We start from the raw sequence: 25,462 nt of genomic DNA, 5'->3' as shown, positions 1-25,462 counted from the left end.
ATCTCTTTTTAATAGTTGTGCCATACTGAAGTTCAATTTTTAAATTTCAAGGCATCAAAAATAATTTAAAGTTTTTTTTTTATAAGAGCTTCAAGCTCACTTGTAAGACACATCATTACATAAAGTGTTTTGGGATATTTACTGATTGTACTATGAAAATGATGAAAATATGTATGAATATGTTAGTATATGTTTATAAAAATCTCTACAATGTGAGCTAGATACGAAGAACCTGTACATTAAAAAAAGTAACAAAAATATTGACTGCAATTAAACTACTTTGAAAGGGAAATAAATTCTAAGAGCTTTTGTGATCTTTCAGTCACATTCTCAAGCAACAGTGCAAAGAATACTGGAAGAGATGCTAAGAATACTGGAAGAGATGCTAAGAATACTAAAAGAGATGCTAAGAATACTGGAAATGATGTACAATTTTACAGATAAAGGCTGTGAGGCTTAACAATATAAATGAGAACCAATTTAGACTTAATCTGTTCTTGTTTGTTTGCAAGTGTGATATGTAGCTCAGCATATCTTCCATGTAGATTTACATATTTCTTTTTTTTTTTTACACAATGGCTGTCTCCAGGGTAGAATGACCTATAAAAAGGTAACATTCACCACCATTCATTCAATAGTAGTCTTGCCAGATTGCACAGATATCACAATTCAAATGATCCTTCGAACTGGAACATCCTCACCCCTTCGCCAGAGTACAGGCACTGTATGTCCCACCTCCATGCCACAAGTAAGGCTGACTAGTTTCCTTGAATCCCACTGTAAATGTTATAACCCCACACTGTCTTCTGATTTCTAAGCTCTAAATTCTCTACAAAATATTTGCACCACATATTACTCTCAGAGATGATATCTCTGCTGCTTCCAACCTACTTCTCACCAAAGTGCTCAAAACCCATGCCTCACACCCATATAAATGAACTGATATTACTATGCTCCAGTACATTCCTTTTCTTTATTTTTTTTTATCTCCCTAAACTTCTTTCTCTCCATATATGTCTCAATACTCAATATATCTTGTTTTTCTTCATTTATTTAATGGTTCACTTCGGTTTTCACTCACAAATTTTTTTTTCAACACATCGGCTATCTCCACCGAGGCAGGTGACGCAAAAGAGACACACTTTCACCATCATTCACACACAATCACTGTCTTTGTAGAGGTACTCAGATACAACAGTTTAGATGTCCCTCCAAACAGCCAATACCCCAAACCCCTCCTTTAAAGTGTAGGCATTGTACTTACCACCTCCAGGACTCAATGGTAAATACACTCCATACTCCCTCCTTGCAATCTAATAGTATTCGGTTTTTCATTACCCAAACATATTTTATTCTTGTCATTTTGATCTTTCCCAAGTTCACTTTTAATTTCCTTCTTTTATGTACCCTCCCAGACTCATTCATCAACCTTCACAATTTCTCTTCAGACTCTCAAGATAACTGTCATCAGCAAGGAGCAACTGTGATAACTCTCACTTTGTATCAGACTCATTATCTTTTAGTCCCACACAACTTCCAACACCCTAGCATTCACTTCTTTTACAATGCCATCTATAAATATGATTAACAGTCAAGGTGACATCATTCATCCCTGCCTAAGGCCAGCTTTCACTAGAAAATGGATCCCTTCTTTTCTACATACATTAACCTGAGCCTTGCTATCCTCCTAGAAATTCTCTGCTGCTTTCAAAAACATACCACCTATTCCACACATTTGCACCATTTCTCCCCTATCTATTCTATAAATTAAAATTATGAGGAACTGAACAGTTTACTATAAACATTTTTGTCATGCAAAGTTTTCTCTGATTCCATTTTTGCTAATCGAGAAAGTAACTTCCGACAACCAGGTGTTACACTGGCATCCAGCTTGGCAGCCTTCTCCAAGTCTTTCTGAGCTTCGGCTGGACTGAAGACCTCGACATAAGCTCGCCCACGCCGATACAGCGCTTTCACATTATCTGAGCAGCAAGAATAAATCAAGAACTACAGTATATTACAAATTTTATTTTAATACTGAGTTCTAGTCTGTTATTCTTTCTTTGAATCTACTAATTTTTTAGGTTATGCTCTTGATCATAACCCCAAAAATTAGATAATGATAATTTACCATTGTATGTCTCTTAAGATAATTTTAGTATATTACATAAAAGAAAAATATTATTCAGAGTCTCCTGTAGGTTCATAATGTCAATGTGCTCCAGTTTGAAAGTACTATACTGTGCTTGATAATATTTGTAAATCTGTCATTAAGATATCAACTGAAAGCTTTAACTCTCACCTTACAATGAATTGGAAACAAAGCATACTGTGTTACATCATTCTTCTAGAGGTAAGAGGGAGAGGGCACAATAATGATGGTGATGGATACTTGATATAAGAAACAGGAGCTATCCTCCCCTTTCTCAGATCAAACCTGGTCATCCCTCACCTTTCATTCCCAAAGTGCTATTTAATCCTTATGGGTTTAGTGCCTCCTGATGGATATAGATACATATGTACACCAAATCTAAAAAGAAACTAGAGGAGTTGTGGTCACTGAGCAACCCTAAAAAGTACCCCTGTGTTCCATAAGCCCAGCTCCCTCTACCTCAATGTATGTAAAAGGAGAAGTACAGAGGGTGGTATAAGTTTCTAATATAGTTACAAATCACTGAAAATCTGAAGCCAATTGGAAGAGGCATTCAAAAGACAGCCCAAGGAAACTAAAATCCCAATTTCTCCTAAACAGCAAATTGGCACCTACACTGCCCACCACCAGATGCGTCAGCTTTAAAAGTTTAAAGCAATCAAAAAAAGTTTTCTCTACTTATTGCAGGAAGCCCAATATTTCAAAATACACCAGCATTTTAAGTATAAAGTTACTCACAAGTTTCATTCTGCAGTTACTGATGCTGAAGATTTGAAGCTGGTCAAATGATGCATTCACAAAACATGGCACTATAACTAATATTTTCTTCTTCTTATTCTTTTTAGTAATCTTTACAGGAAAAGGGGTTACTAGCCCATTGTTCCCGGCATTTTAGTTGACTTTTACAACACGCATGGCTTACGGAGGAAAGATTCTTATTCCACTTCCCCATGGATATAAAAGGAAAAGTAATAAGACCAAGAACTATTAAGATAAAATCAAAGAAAACTCAGATGAGTGTGTATAAATAAACGTGTACATGTATGTGTAGTGTGACCTAAGTGTAAGTAGAAGTAGCAAGACGTACCTGTAATCTTGCATATTTATGAGACAGACAAAAGACACCAGCAATCCTACCATCATGTAAAACAATTACAGGCTTTCGTTTTACACTCACTTGGCAGGACGGTAGTACCTCCCTGGGTGGTTGCTGTCTACCAACCTACTACCGTGCATGAGCGTGTTAGATAGGAGTGAATGGAGACGAATGATACTTGGGACCTGACGATCTGTTGGAGTGTGAGCAGGGTAATATTTAGTGAAGGGATTCAGGGAAACCGGTTATTTTCATATAGTCGGACTTGAGTCCTGGAAATGGGAAGTACAATGCCTGCACTTTAAAGGAGGGGTTTGGGATATTGGCAGTTTGGAGGGATATGTTGTGTATCTCTATACGTATATACTTCTAAACTGTTATATTCTGAGCACCTCTGCAAAAGCAGTGATAATGTGTGAGTGTGGTGAAAGTGTTGAATGATGATGAAAGTATTTTCTTTTTGGGGATTTTCTTTCTTTTTTGTGGGTCACCCTGCCTCGGTGGGAGACGACCGACTTGTTGAAAAAAAAAAAAAAAAAAAAAAAAAAAAACTAATATTTCAACTTTTCCAAACTGGTACCATAGAGTCCTCAACCAATCCAAACCTTTCTCTAAGATACACCAGCATTCAAGGTTTGAAGCCGATCAGAAGACGCATTCTTCAGTTATTACGCATAAAAAAACTTGTTTAATAAAAAAAGCAAACCTAAACTTACACAATCCATAATCACCTAAACTTACACAATCCATAATCAATGTGAAGATTCCTTTAATTAAGGAAATACATCAGTGCTAAAAGTTTGAAGCTAACTATTAAACAAAATCTAATAATTCCAAGTTTATTAACTATGACAAAATCATAATACAATTTATTAGCTATGTTAATAAAGTAGCAAAATTGCACCTAAAACAGACTAAACCTAAAAGGAATCATCCTTTCTGTATACATTAGCCATTAAAGAGTAAAGCTGTTGAGGAATGGCTTCATAAAACTGACAACAGAGCACCTGACCATCCCAGTAGTTCCATGAGCCATGCCCTAGTTATGGCTCACCAGTATTGAAAGTTTGAAGGTGATCAGAAGAGGCATTCTCAGGTTATAAATGAAAACCTTGGAGAAACAAAAGAGCACTGTATGAAAATATGATATTTAAAGGCTTACTAAACTTTTGAAACTTTCAAATGCCCTAAAAGTACAGGGCTACAGTATTTCAAATCTCTACAATCCTATGAGCAAAAAAAAAAAAAAAAAAATTTTTTTCAAGAATCTGGAATTTACACATGTTTTTGCCTCATGAATTTACTAACGTTTATCACTAAGGTATTCGAGAGGTTAGAGTACAATACAGAATACAATATAGTGTACATGGAGTTCAACAACACCAACAGTCTTCACATCATGTCCTTGAATTGTATTGATAAAGCCACTGGATATCAAAATGTCTACAAATAAAGATACCCAGATGTTGCGTGTGTGTCAAATTCATCACCCTGAACAAAGTTCAATAGTGGAAACTGATAAGGATAGTATTATTATTTTTTTTATTATCACACCGGCCGATTCCCACCAAGGCAGGGTGGCCCGAAAAAGAAAAACTTTCACCATCATTCACTCCATCACTGTCTTGCCAGAAGGGTGCTTTACACTACAGTTTTTAAACTGCAACATTAACACCCCTCCTTCAGAGTGCAGGCACTGTACTTCCCATCTCCAGGACTCAAGTCCGGCCTGCCGGTTTCCCTGAATCCCTTCATAAATGTTACTTTGCTCACACTCCAACAGCACGTCAAGTATTAAAAACCATTTGTCTCCATTCACTCCTATCAAACACGCTCACGCATGCCTGCTGGAAGTCCAAGCCCCTCGCACACAAAACCTCCTTTACCCCCTCCCTCCAACCCTTCCTAGGCCGACCCCTACCCCGCCTTCCTTCCACTACAGACTGATACACTCTTGAAGTCATTCTGTTTCGCTCCATTCTCTCTACATGTCCGAACCACCTCAACAACCCTTCCTCAGCCCTCTGGACAACAGTTTTGGTAATCCCGCACCTCCTCCTAACTTCCAAACTACGAATTCTCTGCATTATATTCACACCACACATTGCCCTCAGACATGACATCTCCACTGCCTCCAGCCTTCTCCTCGCTGCAACATTCATCACCCACGCTTCACACCCATATAAGAGCGTTGGTAAAACTATACTCTCATACATTCCCCTCTTTGCCTCCAAGGACAAAGTTCTTTGTCTCCACAGACTCCTAAGTGCACCACTCACTCTTTTTCCCTCATCAATTCTATGATTCACCTCATCTTTCATAGACCCATCCGCTGACACGTCCACTCCCAAATATCTGAATACGTTCACCTCCTCCATACTCTCTCCCTCCAATCTGATATTCAATCTTTCATCACCTAATCTTTTTGTTTATCCTCATAACCTTACTCTTTCCTGTATTCACCTTTAATTTTCTTCTTTTGCACACCCTACCAAATTCATCCACCAATCTCTGCAACTTCTCTTCAGAATCTCCCAAGAGCACAGTGTCATCAGCAAAGAGCAGCTGTGACAACTCCCACTTTGTGTGTGATTCTTTATCTTTTAACTCCACGCCTCTTGCCAAGACCCTCGCATTTACTTCTCTTACAACCCCATCTATAAATATATTAAACAACCACGGTGACATCACACATCCTTGTCTAAGGCCTACTTTTACTGGGAAAAAATTCCCCTCTTTCCTACATACTCTAACTTGAGCCTCACTATCCTCGTAAAAACTCTTCACTGCTTTCAGTAACCTACCTCCTACACCATACACTTGCAACATCTGCCACATTGCCCCCCTATCCACCCTGTCATACGCCTTTTCCAAATCCATAAATGCCACAAAGACCTCTTTAGCCTTATCTAAATACTGTTCACTTATATGTTTCACTGTAAACACCTGGTCCACACACCCCCTACCTTTCCTAAAGCCTCCTTGTTCATCTGCTATCCTATTCTCCGTCTTACTCTTAATTCTTTCAATTATAACTCTACCATACACTTTACCAGGTACACTCAACAGACTTATCCCCCTATAATTTTTGCACTCTCTTTTATCCCCTTTGCCTTTATACAAAGGAACTATGCATGCTCTCTGCCAATCCCTAGGTACCTTACCCTCTTCCATACATTTATTAAATAATTGCACCAACCACTCCAAAACTATATCCCCACCTGCTTTTAACATTTCTATCTTTATCCCATCAATCCCGGCTGCCTTACCCCCTTTCATTTTACCTACTGCCTCACGAACTTCCCCCACACTCACAACTGACTCTTCCTCACTCCTACAAGATGTTATTCCTCCTTGCCCTATACACGAAATCACAGCTTCCCTATCTTCATCAACATTTAACAATTCCTCAAAATATTCCTTCCATCTTCCCAATACCTCTAACTCTCCATTTAATAACTCTCCTCTCCTATTTTTAACTGACAAATCCATTTGTTCTCTAGGCTTTCTTAACTTGTTAATCTCACTCCAAAACTTTTTCTTATTTTCAACAAAATTTGTTGATAACATCTCACCCACTCTCTCATTTGCTCTCTTTTTACATTGCTTCACCACTCTCTTAACTTCTCTCTTTTTCTCCATATACTCTTCCCTCCTTGCATCACTTCTACTTTGTAAAAACTTCTCATATGCTAACTTTTTCTCCCTTACTACTCTCTTTACATCATCATTCCACCAATCGCTCCTCTTCCCTCCTGCACCCACTTTCCTGTAACCACAAACTTCTGCTGAACACTCTAACACTACATTTTTAAACCTACCCCATACCTCTTCGACCCCATTGCCTATGCTCTCATTAGCCCATCTATCCTCCAATAGCTGTTTATATCTTACCCTAACTGCCTCCTCTTTTAGTTTATAAACCTTTACCTCTCTCTTCCCTGATGCTTCTATTCTCCTTGTATCCCATCTACCTTTTACTCTCAGTGTAGCTACAACTAGAAAGTGATCTGATATATCTGTGGCCCCTCTATAAACATGTACATCCTGAAGTCTACTCAACAGTCTTTTATCTACCAATACATAATCCAACAAACTACTGTCATTTCGCCCTACATCATATCGTGTATACTTATTTATCCTCTTTTTCTTAAAATATGTATTACCTATAACTAAACCCCTTTCTATACAAAGTTCAATCAAAGGGCTCCCATTATCATTTACACCTGGCACCCCAAACTTACCTACCACACCCTCTCTAAAAGTTTCTCCTACTTTAGCATTCAAGTCCCCTACCACAATTACTCTCTCACTTGGTTCAAAGGCTCCTATACATTCACTTAACATCTCCCAAAATCTCTCTCTCTCCTCTGCATTCCTCTCTTCTCCAGGTGCATACACGCTTATTATGACCCACTTCTCGCATCCAACCTTTACTTTAATCCACATAATTCTTGAATTTACACATTCATATTCTCGTTATACGTTATACAGGGGAAATTATTTCTTGGGTTGAGGCATGAATGACAAATAGGCAACAGAGAGTTTCCATAGGGTGGAAGAAATGAGAATGGGAATCTGCTACAAGTGACATGCCATGGGAATCAGTAATTGGACCGTTGTTATTCACAATCTACATTAATGATACAGATGAGGGGAAAATAAGAGCGACATAAGTTTGCAACAGTAAAAATGTCCATCAAATAATTTATGATGAGGACATTAGTAAGCTAAAGGTTGATGTGGATACCTGGAGAAGGTTTCAGGGGTCAATGCCCCAGTAGCCTGGTCTGAGACCAGGCCTTGTGGTGGATCAGGGCCTGATCAACCAAGCTGTTACTGCTGGCTGCACGTAAACCAACGTATGAGCCACAGCCCAGCTGATCAGGAGAGTGTGTTGCTGTCAGAGAAGTGGCAGATGCATTTCAGTGAGGAAATGTGTAAGGCTCTAATCCTAGGAAAAGAAAATAAGTATGGTACCTCTAAGGTAAACAATGTGGATCTTAGTTAAAATGAATGCAAAAGAAAAAAAAATAGAATTAGGAGCTCTGGCTAGCAGAAATTTATAGCCAAAACAACAGTGTATAAGTGATCACAGTTTTTCTTTGGAAATGCCTCATTAATATTATGCTGCTCAGTTCTGGTCTTCATATTACAGAATGAACATAAATGCTCTGGAAAATTTACAGAGAAGGATGAAGAAGTTGATCCCATGTATTACAAAACCTTTCCTACTAAGATAGGCCAAAGGGACTGAATATGCATTCTCTAGAAAGATGTGCAATCAGAGAAGATATGGCTGAAATGTGCAAATATAAAATAGAAATAAATAAAAGGGACGTAAATAACACACTGGAACTATCTAACCAAGAAAGGACTTGCAACAAAGGATTGAAGTTGGACAAATTTAGATTTAGGCAATACTTTCTCATCTACAATTCTTTTTGGCAACAGAATTTTGTATAGGAGGAAGCAACTACCAGATAGCATTACTGAAGTGAGAATTTGGGAAGCTTAAAATGCTGTATAGGTTACACAAGTATATTAGTGGGTGTGACTGGGTGTTAATTGGACCCATTCCTTTATTTTGGACAAATACTTACATAAGCAGATCAAAATTTCATGTCCAGAGACACTAAGTTAATTTCCACTGAAGATAAGCTATGCTCTTTTCAGTCATAAATGATTACCATAAAACTCGAGAAATATTCATCAATACTTACCTGGATCTTTTTCTAAGACAGTGGTACAGTGTTCTATAACTGAGTAGTATTCTCCTTGTAGGAGCTGACACTGTGAGTAGTTCAGAAGTAGAGGCATCTTCATCTCATTAAGCTTCAGCCATTCTTCATCACCAGGTTTCTCTCTGTAGATATTCTTAATCTATCAGTAAAAATGACTCATGTGTAAGGCAGCATTTATTTTAACACATGTAATGCCGATACCAGGTAGGTAGTAGGTTGGTAGACAGCAACCACCCAGGGAAGTACTACCGTCCTGCCAGATGACTGTGAAACAAAAACCTGTAACTGTTTTGCATGATGGTAGGATTGCTGGTTTCTTTTTCTGTCTCATAAACACGCTAAGATAACAGGGATATCTTGCTACTCCTACTTACACTTTGGTCACACTTCACAGACACGCACATGCATATATATATATACATACATCTAGGTTTTTCTCCTTTTTCTAAATAGCTCTTGTTCTTTTTTATTTCTTCTATTGTCCATGGGGAAGTGGAAAAGAATCTTTCCTCCGTAAGCCATGCGTGTCGTATGAGGCGACTAAAATGCCGGGAGCAATGGGCTAGTAACCCCTTCTCCTGTATACAATTACTAAAAAAGAGAAGAAGAAAAACTTTATAAAACTGGGTTGCTTAAATGTGCGTGGATGTAGTGCGGATGACAAGAAACAGATGATTGCTGATGTTATGAATGAAAAGAAGTTGGATGTCCTGGCCCTAAGCGAAACAAAGCTGAAGGGGGTAGGAGAGTTTCAGTGGGGGGAAATAAATGGGATTAAATCTGGAGTATCTGAGAGAGTTAGAGCAAAGGAAGGGGTAGCAGTAATGTTAAATGATCAGTTATGGAAGGAGAAAAGAGAATATGAATGTGTAAATTCAAGAATTATGTGGATTAAAGTAAAGGTTGGATGCGAGAAGTGGGTCATAATAAGCGTGTATGCACCTGGAGAAGAGAGGAATGCAGAGGAGAGAGAGAGATTTTGGGAGATGTTAAGTGAATGTATAGGAGCCTTTGAACCAAGTGAGAGAGTAATTGTGGTAGGGGACTTGAATGCTAAAGTAGGAGAAACTTTTAGAGAGAGTGTGGTAGGTAAGTTTGGGGTGCCAGGTGTAAATGATAATGGGAGCCCTTTGATTGAACTTTGTATAGAAAGGGGTTTAGTTATAGGTAATACATATTTTAAGAAAAAGAGGATAAATAAGTATACACGATATGATGTAGGGCGAAATGACAGTAGTTTGTTGGATTATGTATTGGTAGATAAAAGACTGTTGAGTAGACTTCAGGATGTACATGTTTATAGAGGGGCCACAGATATATCAGATCACTTTCTAGTTGTAGCTACACTGAGAGTAAAAGGTAGATGGGATACAAGGAGAATAGAAGCATCAGGGAAGAGAGAGGTGAAGGTTTATAAACTAAAAGAGGAGGCAGTTAGGGTAAGATATAAACAGCTATTGGAGGATAGATGGGCTAATGAGAGCATAGGCAATGGGGTCGAAGAGGTATGGGGTAGGTTTAAAAATGTAGTGTTAGAGTGTTCAGCAGAAGTTTGTGGTTACAGGAAAGTGGGTGCAGGAGGGAAGAGGAGCGATTGGTGGAATGATGATGTAAAGAGAGTAGTAAGGGAGAAAAAGTTAGCATATGAGAAGTTTTTACAAAGTAGAAGTGATGCAAGGAGGGAAGAGTATATGGAGAAAAAGAGAGAAGTTAAGAGAGTGGTGAAGCAATGTAAAAAGAGAGCAAATGAGAGAGTGGGTGAGATGTTATCAACAAATTTTGTTGAAAATAAGAAAAAGTTTTGGAGTGAGATTAACAAGTTAAGAAAGCCTAGAGAACAAATGGATTTGTCAGTTAAAAATAGGAGAGGAGAGTTATTAAATGGAGAGTTAGTGGTATTGGGAAGATGGAAGGAATATTTTGAGGAATTGTTAAATGTTGATGAAGATAGGGAAGCTGTGATTTCGTGTATAGGGCAAGGAGGAATAACATCTTGTAGGAGTGAGGAAGAGCCAGTTGTGAGTGTGGGGGAAGTTCGTGAGGCAGTAGGTAAAATGAAAGGGGGTAAGGCAGCCGGGATTGATGGGATAAAGATAGAAATGTTAAAAGCAGGTGGGGATATAGTTTTGGAGTGGTTGGTGCAATTATTTAATAAATGTATGGAAGAGGGTAAGGTACCTAGGGATTGGCAGAGAGCATGCATAGTTCCTTTGTATAAAGGCAAAGGGGATAAAAGAGAGTGCAAAAATTATAGGGGGATAAGTCTGTTGAGTGTACCTGGTAAAGTGTATGGTAGAGTTATAATTGAAAGAATTAAGAGTAAGACGGAGAATAGGATAGCAGATGAACAAGGAGGCTTTAGGAAAGGTAGGGGGTGTGTGGACCAGGTGTTTACAGTGAAACATATAAGTGAACAGTATTTAGATAAGGCTAAAGAGGTCTTTGTGGCATTTATGGATTTGGAAAAGGCGTATGACAGGGTGGATAGGGGGGCAATGTGGCAGATGTTGCAAGTGTATGGTGTAGGAGGTAGGTTACTGAAAGCAGTGAAGAGTTTTTACGAGGATAGTGAGGCTCAAGTTAGAGTATGTAGGAAAGAGGGAAATTTTTTCCCAGTAAAAGTAGGCCTTAGACAAGGATGTGTGATGTCACCGTGGTTGTTTAATATATTTATAGATGGGGTTGTAAGAGAAGTAAATGCGAGGGTCTTGGCAAGAGGCGTGGAGTTAAAAGATAAAGAATCACACACAAAGTGGGAGTTGTCACAGCTGCTCTTTGCTGATGACACTGTGCTCTTGGGAGATTCTGAAGAGAAGTTGCAGAGATTGGTGGATGAATTTGGTAGGGTGTGCAAAAGAAGAAAATTAAAGGTGAATACAGGAAAGAGTAAGGTTATGAGGATAACAAAAAGATTAGGTGATGAAAGATTGAATATCAGATTGGAGGGAGAGAGTATGGAGGAGGTGAACGTATTCAGATATTTGGGAGTGGACGTGTCAGCGGATGGGTCTATGAAAGATGAGGTGAATCATAGAATTGATGAGGGAAAAAGAGTGAGTGGTGCACTTAGGAGTCTGTGGAGACAAAGAACTTTGTCCTTGGAGGCAAAGAGGGGAATGTATGAGAGTATAGTTTTACCAACGCTCTTATATGGGTGTGAAGCGTGGGTGATGAATGTTGCAGCGAGGAGAAGGCTGGAGGCAGTGGAGATGTCATGTCTGAGGGCAATGTGTGGTGTGAATATAATGCAGAGAATTCGTAGTTTGGAAGTTAGGAGGAGGTGCGGGATTACCAAAACTGTTGTCCAGAGGGCTGAGGAAGGGTTGTTGAGGTGGTTCGGACATGTAGAGAGAATGGAGCGAAACAGAATGACTTCAAGAGTGTATCAGTCTGTAGTGGAAGGAAGGCGGGGTAGGGGTCGGCCTAGGAAGGGTTGGAGGGAGGGGGTAAAGGAGGTTTTGTGTGCGAGGGGCTTGGACTTCCAGCAGGCATGCGTGAGCGTGTTTGATAGGAGTGAATGGAGACAAATGGTTTTTAATACTTGACGTGCTGTTGGAGTGTGAGCAAAGTAACATTTATGAAGGGATTCAGGGAAACCGGCAGGCCGGACTTGAGTCCTGGAGATGGGAAGTACAGTGCCTGCACTCTGAAGGAGGGGTGTTAATGTTGCAGTTTAAAAACTGTAGTGTAAAGCACACTTCTGGCAAGACAGTGATGGAGTGAATGATGGTGAAAGTTTTTCTTTTTCGGGCCACCCTGCCTTGGTGGGAATCGGCCGGTGTGATAATAATAATAAAAAAAAAGCAATTGGTGTATTTATATAAACTATCTAAACACTGATGTCTCTGCAGAATGTGGTTTCATGAACAAGCTTCTCCACACAATTTTACATTCCTGGAATGTATATATTTACTGTGTTTTTGTGGTACCTTACTATTTACACATACATATTTTAACACCAAAACCTATTTTATTTTGTCCAGCACATGACACCAAATGATTGCTAAAGCTATCAAGAACAGTGGCCATTTTTTAACTATTAATGAAGAAAATGCTTTAGCAACTTTCTCTGATTTCATTCACAGACAAGTATAGCCACCTATGTACATCACCGTCAGGTCTACTATAGTCCAGTGAAGCCAAAGTAACTCAAAGATCAAAGTAAATTTATAGTAACAGACAAATAAACAGGCACTGACAAACAAAACGAAGCATTTTAAGTTATCGATAAGATGATTTTGTGTTAAATTCAGTATTCATAATCAGTGCAGTCACACTTATGTTCTTTGTTGCCATGACAACTACCATACCTTAACATGAGTTGTTCAAGTCTGCCAAGAGCCTCGGAATATGCTTTACCGGCAACTTCATGGTTCCCCTCCTTATAGAAAACATTGCCTTGCTCCTTGAGAACTGGGATGCTCTCCAGCCGCTCACTCTCAGTCATCGCCCAAAACTCCTTTTCATATGATCCTGCTCCTGCCACCTTTATTAATTCTGAAGAGACAAGTGATAAATGCAATAAAATAGCAAAATAAAATACTGTATAAAAGAATGAAAATTTATTTTTATTTTTTTTTTTTTTTTTTTTTTTTTTTTTTTTTATTATCACACCGGCCGATTCCCACCAAGGCAGGGTGGCCCGAAAAAGAAAAACTTTCACCATCATTCACTCCATCACTGTCTTGCCAGAAGGGTGCTTTACACTACAGTTTTTAAACTGCAACATTAACACCCCTCCTTCAGAGTGCAGGCACTGTACTTCCCATCTCCAGGACTCAAGTCCGGCCTGCCGGTTTCCCTGAATCCCTTCATAAATGTTACTTTGCTCACACTCCAACAGCACGTCAAGTATTAAAAACCATTTGTCTCCATTCACTCCTATTAAACACGCTCACGCATGCCTGCTGGAAGTCCAAGCCCTTCGCACACAAAACCTCCTTTACCCCCTCCCTCCAACCCTTCCTAGGCCGACCCCTACCCCGCCTTCCTTCCACTACAGACTGATACACTCTTGAAGTCATTCTGTTTCGCTCCATTCTCTCTACATGTCCGAACCACCTCAACAACCCTTCCTCAGCCCTCTGGACAACAGTTTTGGTAATCCCGCACCTCCTCCTAACTTCCAAACTACGAATTCTCTGCATTATATTCACACCACACATTGCCCTCAGACATGACATCTCCACTGCCTCCAGCCTTCTCCTCGCTGCAACATTCATCACCCACGCTTCACACCCATATAAGAGCGTTGGTAAAACTATACTCTCATACATTCCCCTCTTTGCCTCCAAGGACAAAGTTCTTTGTCTCCACAGACTCCTAAGTGCACCACTCACTCTTTTTCCCTCATCAATTCTATGATTCACCTCATCTTTCATAGACCCATCCGCTGACACGTCCACTCCCAAATATCTGAATACGTTCACCTCCTCCATACTCTCTCCCTCCAATCTGATATTCAATCTTTCATCACCTAATCTTTTTGTTATCCTCATAACCTTACTCTTTCCTGTATTCACCTTTAATTTTCTTCTTTTGCACACCCTACCAAATTCATCCACCAATCTCTGCAACTTCTCTTCAGAATCTCCCAAGAGCACAGTGTCATCAGCAAAGAGCAGCTGTGACAACTCCCACTTTGTGTGTGATTCTTTATCTTTTAACTCCACGCCTCTTGCCAAGACCCTCGCATTTACTTCTCTTACAACCCCATCTATAAATATATTAAACAACCACGGTGACATCACACATCCTTGTCTAAGGCCTACTTTTACTGGGAAAAAATTTCCCTCTTTCCTACATACTCTAACTTGAGCCTCACTATCCTCGTAAAAACTCTTCACTGCTTTCAGTAACCTACCTCCTACACCATACACTTGCAACATCTGCCACATTGCCCCCCTATCCACTCTGTCATACGCCTTTTCCAAATCCATAAATGCCACAAAGACCTCTTTAGCCTTATCTAAATACTGTTCACTTATATGTTTCACTGTAAACACCTGGTCCACACACCCCCTACCTTTCCTAAAGCCTCCTTGTTCATCTGCTATCCTATTCTCCGTCTTACTCTTAATTCTTTCAATTATAACTCTACCATACACTTTACCAGGTACACTCAACAGACTTATCCCCCTATAATTTTTGCACTCTCTTTTATCCCCTTTGCCTTTATACAAAGGAACTATGCATGCTCTCTGCCAATCCCTAGGTACCTTACCCTCTTCCATACATTTATTAAATAATTGCACCAACCACTCCAAAACTATATCCCCACCTGCTTTTAACATTTCTATCTTTATCCCATCAATCCCGGCTGCCTTACCCCCTTTCATTTTACCTACTGCCTCACGAACTTCCCCCACGCTCACAACTGGCTCTTCCTCACTCCTACAAGATGTTATTCCTCCTTGCCCTATACACGAAATCACAGCTTCCCTATCTTCATCAACATTTAACAATTCCTCAAAATATTCCTTCCATCTTCCCAATACCTCTAACTCTCCATTTAATAACTCTCCTCTCCTATTTTTAACTGACAAATCCATTTGTTCTCTAGGCTTTCTTAACTTGTTAATCTCACTCCAAAACTTTTTCTTATTTTCAACAAAATTTGTTGATAACATCTCACCCACTCTCTCATTTGCTCTCTTTTTACATTGCTTCACCACTCTCTTAACTTCTCTCTTTTTCTCCATATACTCTTCCCTCCTTGCATCACTTCTACTTTGTAAAAACTTCTCATATGCTAACTTTTTCTCCCTTACTACTCTCTTTACATCATCATTCCACCAATCGCTCCTCTTCCCTCCTGCACTCACTTTCCTGTAACCACAAACTTCTGCTGAACACTCTAACACTACATTTTTAAACCTACCCCATACCTCTTCGACCCCATTGCCTATGCTCTCATTAGCCCATCTATCCTCCAATAGCTGTTTATATCTTACCCTAACTGCCTCCTCTTTTAGTTTATAAACCTTCACCTCTCTCTTCCCTGATGCTTCTATTCTCCTTGTATCCCATCTACCTTTTACTCTCAGTGTAGCTACAACTAGAAAGTGATCTGATATATCTGTGGCCCCTCTATAAACATGTACATCCTGAAGTCTACTCAACAGTCTTTTATCTACCAATACATAATCCAACAAACTACTGTCATTTCGCCCTACATCATATCGTGTATACTTATTTATCCTCTTTTTCTTAAAATATGTATTACCTATAACTAAACCCCTTTCTATACAAAGTTCAATCAAAGGGCTCCCATTATCATTTACACCTGGCACCCCAAACTTACCTACCACACCCTCTCTAAAAGTTTCTCCTACTTTAGCATTCAAGTCCCCTACCACAATTACTCTCTCACTTGGTTCAAAGGCTCCTATACATTCACTTAACATCTCCCAAAATCTCTCTCTCTCCTCTGCATTCCTCTCTTCTCCAGGTGCATACACGCTTATTATGACCCACTTCTCGCATCCAACCTTTACTTTAATCCACATAATTCTTGAATTTACACATTCATATTCTCTTTTCTCCTTCCATAACTGATCATTTAACATTACTGCTACCCCTTCCTTTGCTCTAACTCTCTCAGATACTCCAGATTTAATCCCATTTATTTCCCCCCACTGAAACTCTCCTACCCCCTTCAGCTTTGTTTCGCTTAGGGCCAGGACATCCAACTTCTTTTCATTCATAACATCAGCAATCATCTGTTTCTTGTCATCCGCACTACATCCACGCACATTTAAGCAACCCAGTTTTATAAAGTTTTTCTTCTTCTCTTTTTTAGTAATTGTATACAGGAGAAGGGGTTACTAGCCCATTGCTCCCGGCATTTTAGTCGCCTCATACGACACGCATGGCTTACGGAGGAAAGATTCTTTTCCACTTCCCCATGGACAATAGAAGAAATAAAAAAGAACAAGAGCTATTTAGAAAAAGGAGAAAAACCTAGATGTATGTATATATATATATGCATGTGCGTGTCTGTGAAGTGTGACCAAAGTGTAAGTAGGAGTAGCAAGATATCCCTGTTATCTTAGCGTGTTTATGAGACAGAAAAAGAAACCAGAATGAAAAATATAAACAAAATAATATCCAAGTACTGTACATTATAAAATTCATGATAATAATGTTAAGGAAGTGTACATATGACTGACTATCTAACATTGTGCTCTGTAGGTTTACTTAAAGAGTATTGAATGTTAATTATGGTATTTGATACAATACTCAGTTCATCTCATACATAATTTAGTTTACTCTTTCCACAAATAAGTAAAAACAGTTTTTAAAAATCTATATACCAGTAAGTATGATGAGGAAAATTTAAAGCACAACAAATTTGTGCATGCTATACACATTTAAATAAAATATTGTATTACTGTGAGTGACAGTACTAGCACATAAAATTGATCTACTTATTCATCTATACGCATATTTTACAAGCATGTCTATGGTATTATATTGCACTGTATTAAGATTTACTTACCAATTGTGAATTTCAAATCCTTAGGTGTCTTAACTAGTTCATCCAAATCTTGGTAACCAAGTCCCTCTTTAAATCCCATCCCACAACAGTGATGAGGCTTCTTTTCTTTATCAACTTTGGTCTTCCCATATGCTTCCCGTAAGGTCTTGGATACTAATGGATATGGTGCCAGTAACTAAAATTTACAAAATAATTTTAATACGAATTATTTCAAATAATTACATTTGATTTCCAAGTAGTTTTTATGAGTCACAATTTATTTTTAATTCAAATGCTCAAGGCTGTAAATAATAAAAAGGCATAATACCATGACTGGAACAACACACAATATAATCATAATTATAAATGGTAAATGGTTAAGCATAAGACTTATGGAAATACTGAACTATATTCCAGTACAAATGCTGAATAATGAGGGAGATGTAGCTTCCATCTTTCAGTTCCTACAATGTACTAATAGTAAGCTGAGACTCACAAACAGCTTTATTAACAGTCTGTTGTAGGTCCTCCACATAAGAACATAAGAACATAAGAAAGGAGGAACGCTGCAGGAGGCCTGCTGGCCCATACTAGGCAGGTCCTTTACAATTCATCCCACTAACAAAACATTTGCCCAACCCAATTTTCAATGCCACCCAAGAAATAAGCTCTGATGTGAAAGTCCCACTCAAATCCAACCCCTCCCACTCATGTACTTATCCAACCTAGATTTGAAACTACCCAAAGTCCCAGCCTCAATAACCCAACTAGGTAGACTGTTCCACTCATCAACTACCCTATTTCCAAACCAATACTTTCCTATGTCCTTTCTAAATCTAAACTTATCTAATTTAAATCCATTACTGCGGGTTCTCTCTTGGAGAGACATCCTCAAGACCTTATTAATATCCCCTTTATTAATACCTAGCTTCCACTTATACACTTCGATCAGGTCTCCCCTCATTCTTCGTCTAACAAGTGAATGTAACTTAAGAGTCTTCAATCTTTCTTCATAAGGAAGATTTCTAATGCTATGCATTAATTTAGTCATCCTACGCTGAATGTTTTCTAACGAATTTATGTCCATTTTGTAATACGGAGACCAGAACTGAGCTGCATAATCTAGGTGAGGCCTTACTAATGATGTATAAAGCTGCAGTATGACCTCTGGACTTCTGTTGCTTACACTTCTTGATATAAATCCCAGTAATCTATTTGCCTTATTACGTACGCTTAGGCATTGCTGTCTTGGTTTAAGGTTGCTGCTCACCATAACCCCCAAGTCCTTTTCGCAATCTGTATGGCTAAGTTCTACATCATTTAACTTATAAGTACTAGGGTTATGGGCACTCGCAAGCTTCAGAACCTTGCATTTATCTACATTGAACTGCATCTGCCACTTTTCTGACCAAGAATAGAGTTTGTTTAAATCCTCCTGAAGTTCCATAACATCTACGTTTGAATCAATTATCCTACCTATCTTTGTGTCATTGGCGAATTTGCTCATATCACTAGTAATTCCCTCATCAAGATCATTGATATATATTATAAACAACAACGGGCCCAAGACTGATCCCTGTGGAACGCCACTTGTCACAGATCCCCACTCGGACTTAACCCCATTTATGGACACTCTCTGCTTCCTGTCAGTGAGCCATGACTTGATCCACGAGAGCACTTTTCCCCCAATGCCATGAGCTGCCACTTTCTTTAACAGTCTATGGTGCGGAACTCTATCAAAAGCCTTACTAAAATCTAAGTAAATAATATCAAATTCTTTATTGTGGTCAACAGCCTCAAAAGCTTTACTGAAGAAAGTTAATAAATTAGTTAGACAAGACCGGCCTCTTGTGAATCCATGCTGAGTATCATTAATCAAGCTATGCTTATCGAGATGGCTTCTTATAATCTCAGCTATAATTGACTCTAGTAATTTGCCTACAATTGAGGTCAGGCTTATTGGGCGGTAATTTGACGGTAACGACTTGTCCCCTGTTTTAAAAATAGGAATTACATTAGCCATCTTCCACATATCAGACACTACACCTGTTTGAAGAGATAAATTAAAAATATTAGTTAATGGTTCACAGAGTTCCATTTTGCATTCCTTAAGAACCCTTGAAAAAACCTCTGAGTAGAAAAACTGCTTTTGGTAGGGAAAACACCTGAGTCTGACCTTAAAACAATAATGTAACTGTAGCAAGACACTCTTAGTCTTTTTCCTTTTAGTGTTCGGTCATCAGGATATTGAAAGGATATGAATGTACTTCTACTATGTTATGGAATGACCTGTTCTAGGATCATTTTACTCTTGTGACTTTTGTTGCATCTTTGACAGTTTTTTTATGAATTTTTGAAAGTGAGCCCAGACAGTCATTATTCCTACTTATGAGCAAGTGTGAATGATTGGGAAACACTTTTTTTTTTTTACTAACACATCAGCCATTTCTCACCAAGGCAAGGTGACCCGAAAAAGAAGAAACACTTTCATCATCATTCGCTCCACTGTCTTGCCAGAGGCACGCCTACACTACATAAATAGTTAGCAAAAAATATGAAACTCACTGATTTATCAATTATAAATGAAGACACTTCTCCTGGTAACATTGTGCGAATGCATGCTTCCAACACTTCTAACTTGAATTTCTTTCCAAAGAGAAGTTCCACGGGTTTGGTCCATTTATGACTGTCATCAATAACATGTGGCTCTTCTTCACAGGTTTCCGTTCTGATGTGGAATATAACCTGGGTTAGAAAAATGCAATATTAGTCATTCACACTATGAATACAATTTCCTATCCAGAACTTTGTTTTAACAGTTCATATACATGTAAAAGGAACAATACACATATGGGCATACAGAAGATTTTTCTAATTAACAAATGTTCATGGTCTATACGTATTTGTAAAATTAAATAATAGTAAATAAAATATTATTTTTATTATTATAGAAATGCAAAACATGTAAGAGCCATTCTGAGGTGAGAGAGATGGTTGGAGGTAGGGAGAAGAGTTGATGCTGAGGGAATGACAGTGGTATGCAGGACACAAGGCAAAGACATAATTTATCACCAAACAAAGAACATGCTCACATTTTGTTACCTTACGAGTACTTTGTTCAAGTCTTCAGTATGGATTTAGTGAAACATATTGCGTTCCAGATCAACCTCTATGCATGCCACAGAGATGTCTTTACGTAATTTTCAACTAAGTTTTGTGAGCTATCTAATTTATGGTTATGTGAAGTCTCTCAACATATGACTATTAGGCCAACATTAGCAGGATTCCTTAATCTGATAAAGTCATGGTGCTGAAGAGTTAAGATAGACAGGCAATCCATTGAGTAAAGGACAATATCTTTGTAATGTACACCAGAGAAAATGTGGAGATTATTGTCTATTGACTATGCTTTGGTGACAAAAAATATTGGTGACAAAAAATAAGTATTAATAAAGCAAAACTACAAAAGTTTTTATTAAATTTGAAAGCAAGTTACTGTTTATAACCTAATGATTACTGTACATTCATTTGGAAGCAACAAACCTGTATGGATCATACAGCACTAGACGAATGAGAGGTAATCAGATTTTGTTCAAGTTTTACCTGAAATGCTGTGGATCTTGTAGGCTTTCTGATTACTGTATAGTAATTTGTACTACAGTGATTAGAAATAAAGAATCTGAATTTTACTCTAAAGATAATTTAAATCCATTTGATCAAAAGTCTTGTGAAAAACTCTGTTCCACAAGGCACAGTACTCACTCCCATCTTGTTTCTCATCCTCATATCTGACATAGACAAGGATGTCAGCCACAGCACCGTGTCTTCCTTTGCAGATGACACCCGAATCTGCATGACAGTGTCTTCCATTGCAGACACTGCAAGGCTCCAGGCAGACATCAATCAAATCTTTCAGTGGGCTGCAGAAAACAATATGAAGTTCAACGATGAGAAATTTTCAATTACTCCGTTATGGTAAACATGAGGAAATTAAAACTTTATCAGGGTACAAAACAAATTCCTTCCACAAAATAGAGCGAAAAACCAATGTCAAAGACATGGGAGTGATCATGTCGGAGGATCTCACCTTCAAGGACCATAACATTGTATCAATCGCATCTGCTAGAAAACTGACAGGATGGATAATGAGAACCTTCAAAACTAGGGGTGCCAAACCCATGATGACACTCTTCAGGTCACTTGTTCTATCTAGGCTGGAATATTGCTGCACACTAACAGCACCTTTCAAGGCAGGTGAAATTGCTGACCTAGAAAATGTACAGAGAACCTTCACAGCGCGCATAACGGAGATAAAACACCTCAATTACTGGGAGCGCTTGAAGTTCCTGAACCTGTACTACCCTAAATGCAGGCAGGAGAGATACATGATTATATACACCTGGAAAATCCTAGAGGGACTAGTACCGAACTTGCACACGAAAATCCCTAGTTTTGAAGGTTCTCATTATGAATCCTATCATTTTCCTAGATGTGGTAGATACATTGTTGTGGTCTTCGAAGGCGAGATCCTCGATATTATCACTCCCAGGTCCTTCACATTACTTTTTTGCTCTGTTGTATGGTTAGAATTTGTTGTATACCTTGACACAGTTTTAGTTTCTTCAAGTTTTCCATATCTGAGTAGTTGAAATTTCTCTTCATTGAACTTCATATTGTTTTGAGTGGCCTATTTCAAGATTTGGTTGATGTCCGCTTGGAGTCTTGTGGTGTTTTCGATGGAGGTCACTGTCATGGCGATTCAGGTTTCATTCACAAAGGAAGACATGGAGCTATGGCTTAAATCTCTGTTTATGTCTGATATGAGGATGAGGAATATAATGGGAGCAAAGTACTGTGCCTTGTGGAACAGAGCTTTTCACCGTAGCCGCCTCAGACTTTACTCTGTTTACCATTACTCTTTGTGTTCTATTTGTCAGGAAGTTATAGATCATTCAAGATTCAAGATTCCTTTATTTCCTTGCAAGTTTACAATGTGGTTGACGTATCATATGGTAACATTATAGTAACATACCATGCAGAAATTGTGAACAAGTGATACAAGATGCAAAATAATCATTGGGAAGTTGAATGATAGCTCTAGGTCTTTTGTATTGCAATCAACACATCATCAAGTGTTTGCAATGTTGCAGAAAAGAGGATAAAGTCTCAACAAACAAGGTCAGAGCAAAAATGCTCCCTCTGACCATATTTGCTGGGACTTCCTCCTCTTTTCTGCAACACTGCAAGCTCCTGATGATATGATGACTGCAACACGAAAGGCCTAGAGCTGTAATTCACTTACCCTCCGTAGTTGCTTTGGATAAATTACCCACCAGGATAACACAAAAAAAGTCAAAGTGATTTATTTCGACTGGGGTCCTTGATGAACATCAATATTATATAATTCCTTTTTAATTTACCAAGTGTCATTGACAACAGTGATACTGTGACTGTAGTGAATTACATAAGTTGTATTAATACGTCTAGTTTTAAGAAGTATGATTAGTCATGTCATTACTTTGACCGAAATACATTGCATAATATTTTTATGCCTAGTTTTGTATCCAATTATTTATATTTACTGTAAACTTCACAAGGCTCGTCAGCCATGAAAATAAAAGTTAATTTGAATTTAATTTTTTTATCAAATTTTTAATTTACATTTTTTAAGTCATAAATAAGTATGTGGGTTTGTTTTGTTACAGGTGTCCATAAATACAATTATCACACAGTGTAAATTACCCAGAATAAAACCAAAAAAGTCAAAGTGACTTATTTCCGTGAACTATTTTTACCTTCGTTCCATCAGTGTAGTCAGCATTGCCCTTCCCCTGGTATATAATTTTCTTCTCAACGAGCTTATCATCCATATTTTCACAATTATTGTTGCTGACAATAGTCCAGGAGTGACACAAACGTAGTTATAAGTCTCTGCTGAGTGAAAATTGTTGTTGTTGTTGTTGTCGTTGGGTTTATAGGGCCACTGACAGCTGGCGCCGTATCGAACCCCGCCTTCCAGTGTCCGGAGAAGAAACCTAGGATAAGATAAGATTTCGTTGGGATTTTTAACCCAGGAGGGTTAGCCACCCAGGATAACCCAAGAAAGTCAGTGCGTCATCGAGGCCTGTCTAACTTATTTCCATTGTGGTCCTCAATTTTGTCCCCCAGGATGCCACCCACACCAGTCGACTAACACCCAGGTACCTATTTGCTGCTAGGTGAACAGGACAACAGGTGTAAGGAAGCGCGTTGAAATGTTTCCACCCGCCGGGAAACGGACCCGGGCCGGAGGGTCGGGTTCGATTCCCGCTTCACACACAGAAGTGTGTGAAGCGGGAACTTTAGCCACCAGGCCACTTCGACTATAATGGAAGGAAGTTGATTAATAACTCTGTTTATTATATGTCCACAATGTACAGTAAACTACTAGCATTGGTGGTACATGTAGCTGCTGGTGTACAGTAAACTACTAGCTCAGGCGGTACATGTAGCTGCTGGTGTACAGTAAACTACTAGCTCAGGCGGTACATGTAGCTGCTGGTGTACAGTAAACTACTAGCTCAGGCGGTACATGTAGCTGCTGGTGTACAGTAAACTACTAGCTCAGGCGGTACATGTAGCTGCTGGTGTACAGTAAACTATTAGCTCAGGCGGTACATGTAGCTGCTGGTGTACAGTAAACTACTAGCTCAGGCGGTACATGTAGCTGCTGGTGTACAGTAAACTACTAGCTCAGGCGGTACATGTAGCTGCTGGTGTACAGTAAACTACTAGCTCAGGCGGTACATGTAGCTGCTGGTGTACAGTAAACTACTAGCTCAGGTGGTACATGTAGCTGCTGGTGTACAGTAAACTACTAGCTCAGGCGGTACATGTAGCTGCTGGTGTACAGTAAACTACTAGCTCAGGCGGTACATGTAGCTGTGGGTGTACAGTAAACTACTAGCTCAGGCGGTACATGTAGCTGCTGGTGTACAGTAAACTACTAGCTCAGGCGGTACATGTAGCTGCTGGTGTACAGTAAACTACTAGCTCAGGCGGTACATGTAGCTGCTGGTGTACAGTAAACTACTAGCTCAGGCGGTACATGTAGCTGCTGGTGTACAGTAAACTACTAGCTCAGGCGGTACATGTAGCTGCTGGTGTACAGTAAACTACTAGCTCAGGCGGTACATGTAGCTGCTGGTGTACAGTAAACTACTAGCTCAGGCGGTACATGTAGCTGCTGGTGTACAGTAAACTACTAGCTCAGGCGGTACATGTAGCTGCTGGTGTACAGTAAACTACTAGCTCAGGTGGTACATGTAGCTGCTGGTGTACAGTAAACTACTAGCTCAGGCGGTACATGTAGCTGTGGGTGTACAGTAAACTACTAGCTCAGGTGGTACATGTAGCTGTGGGTGTACAGTAAACTACTAGCTCAGGCGGTACATGTAGCTGTTGGTGTACAGTAAACTACTAGCTCAGGCGGTACATGTAGCTGTGGGTGTACAGTAAACTACTAGCACTGGCGGTACATGTAGATGCGGGTGTACAGTAAACTACTAGCACTGGCGGTACATGTAGCTGTGGGTGTACAGTAAACTACTAGCTCAGGCGGTACATGTAGCTGTGAGTGTACAGTAAACTACTAGCACAGGCGGTACATGTAGCTGCGGGTGTACAGTAAACTACTAGCTCAGGTGGTACATGTAGATGTGGGTGTACAGTAAACCACTAGCATTGGCGGTACAGGTAGCTGCGGGTGTACAGTAAACTACTAGAACTGGCAGTACATGTAGCTGTGGGTGTACAGTAAACTACCGGCTCAGGCGGTACATGTAGCTGTGGGTGTACAGTAAACTACTAGCTCAGGCGGTACATGTAGCTGCAGGTGGACAGTAAACTACTAGCTCAGGCGGTACATGTAGCTGCGGGTGTACAGTAAACTACTAGCTCAGGCGGTACATGTAACTGTGGGTGTACAGTAAACTACTAGCATTGGCAGTACA

General features: G+C 39.3%; 1 protein-coding gene across 1 annotated transcript; it reads right to left on the bottom strand.

Annotated features, from left to right (window-relative positions):
- Positions 1-1,627: 1,627 nt before the first annotated feature.
- Positions 1,628-23,434, bottom strand: LOC128692297 (AH receptor-interacting protein). Its single transcript, XM_053781368.2, has 6 exons — positions 23,267-23,434; positions 20,037-20,216; positions 17,493-17,667; positions 13,303-13,489; positions 8,972-9,114; positions 1,628-1,982 (listed from the first exon to the last, which is right to left on the bottom strand). Exons 1-6 carry the CDS (start codon positions 23,339-23,341, stop codon positions 1,774-1,776), a joined length of 969 nt encoding a protein of 322 aa, XP_053637343.2. The 5' UTR covers positions 23,342-23,434; the 3' UTR covers positions 1,628-1,773.
- Positions 23,435-25,462: the final 2,028 nt, after the last annotated feature.

The sequence above is a fragment of the Cherax quadricarinatus genome, chromosome 53 (genome assembly GCF_038502225.1).
Source record: "Cherax quadricarinatus isolate ZL_2023a chromosome 53, ASM3850222v1, whole genome shotgun sequence".
Classification (NCBI taxonomy): domain Eukaryota; kingdom Metazoa; phylum Arthropoda; class Malacostraca; order Decapoda; family Parastacidae; genus Cherax; species Cherax quadricarinatus.
Note: the sequence above shows the minus strand (reverse complement) of the source record. Positions and strands in the feature narration are given on the sequence as shown.

What these genes read in the sequence shown, in the direction of transcription:
- LOC128692297 (XM_053781368.2), bottom strand. Translation starts at nt 23,341, where the DNA reads ATGGATGATAAGCTCGTTGAGAAGAAAATTATATACCAGGGGAAGGGC. An exon ending in GGATTTGAAATTCACAATTG is followed by an intron (nt 13,490 to 17,492) that starts GTAAGTAAATCT and finishes TTGTCTCTTCAG; the next exon opens with AATTAATAAAGGTGGCAGGA. An exon ending in TGTCTTAGAAAAAGATCCAG is followed by an intron (nt 1,983 to 8,971) that starts GTAAGTATTGAT and finishes CTTGCTGCTCAG; the next exon opens with ATAATGTGAAAGCGCTGTAT.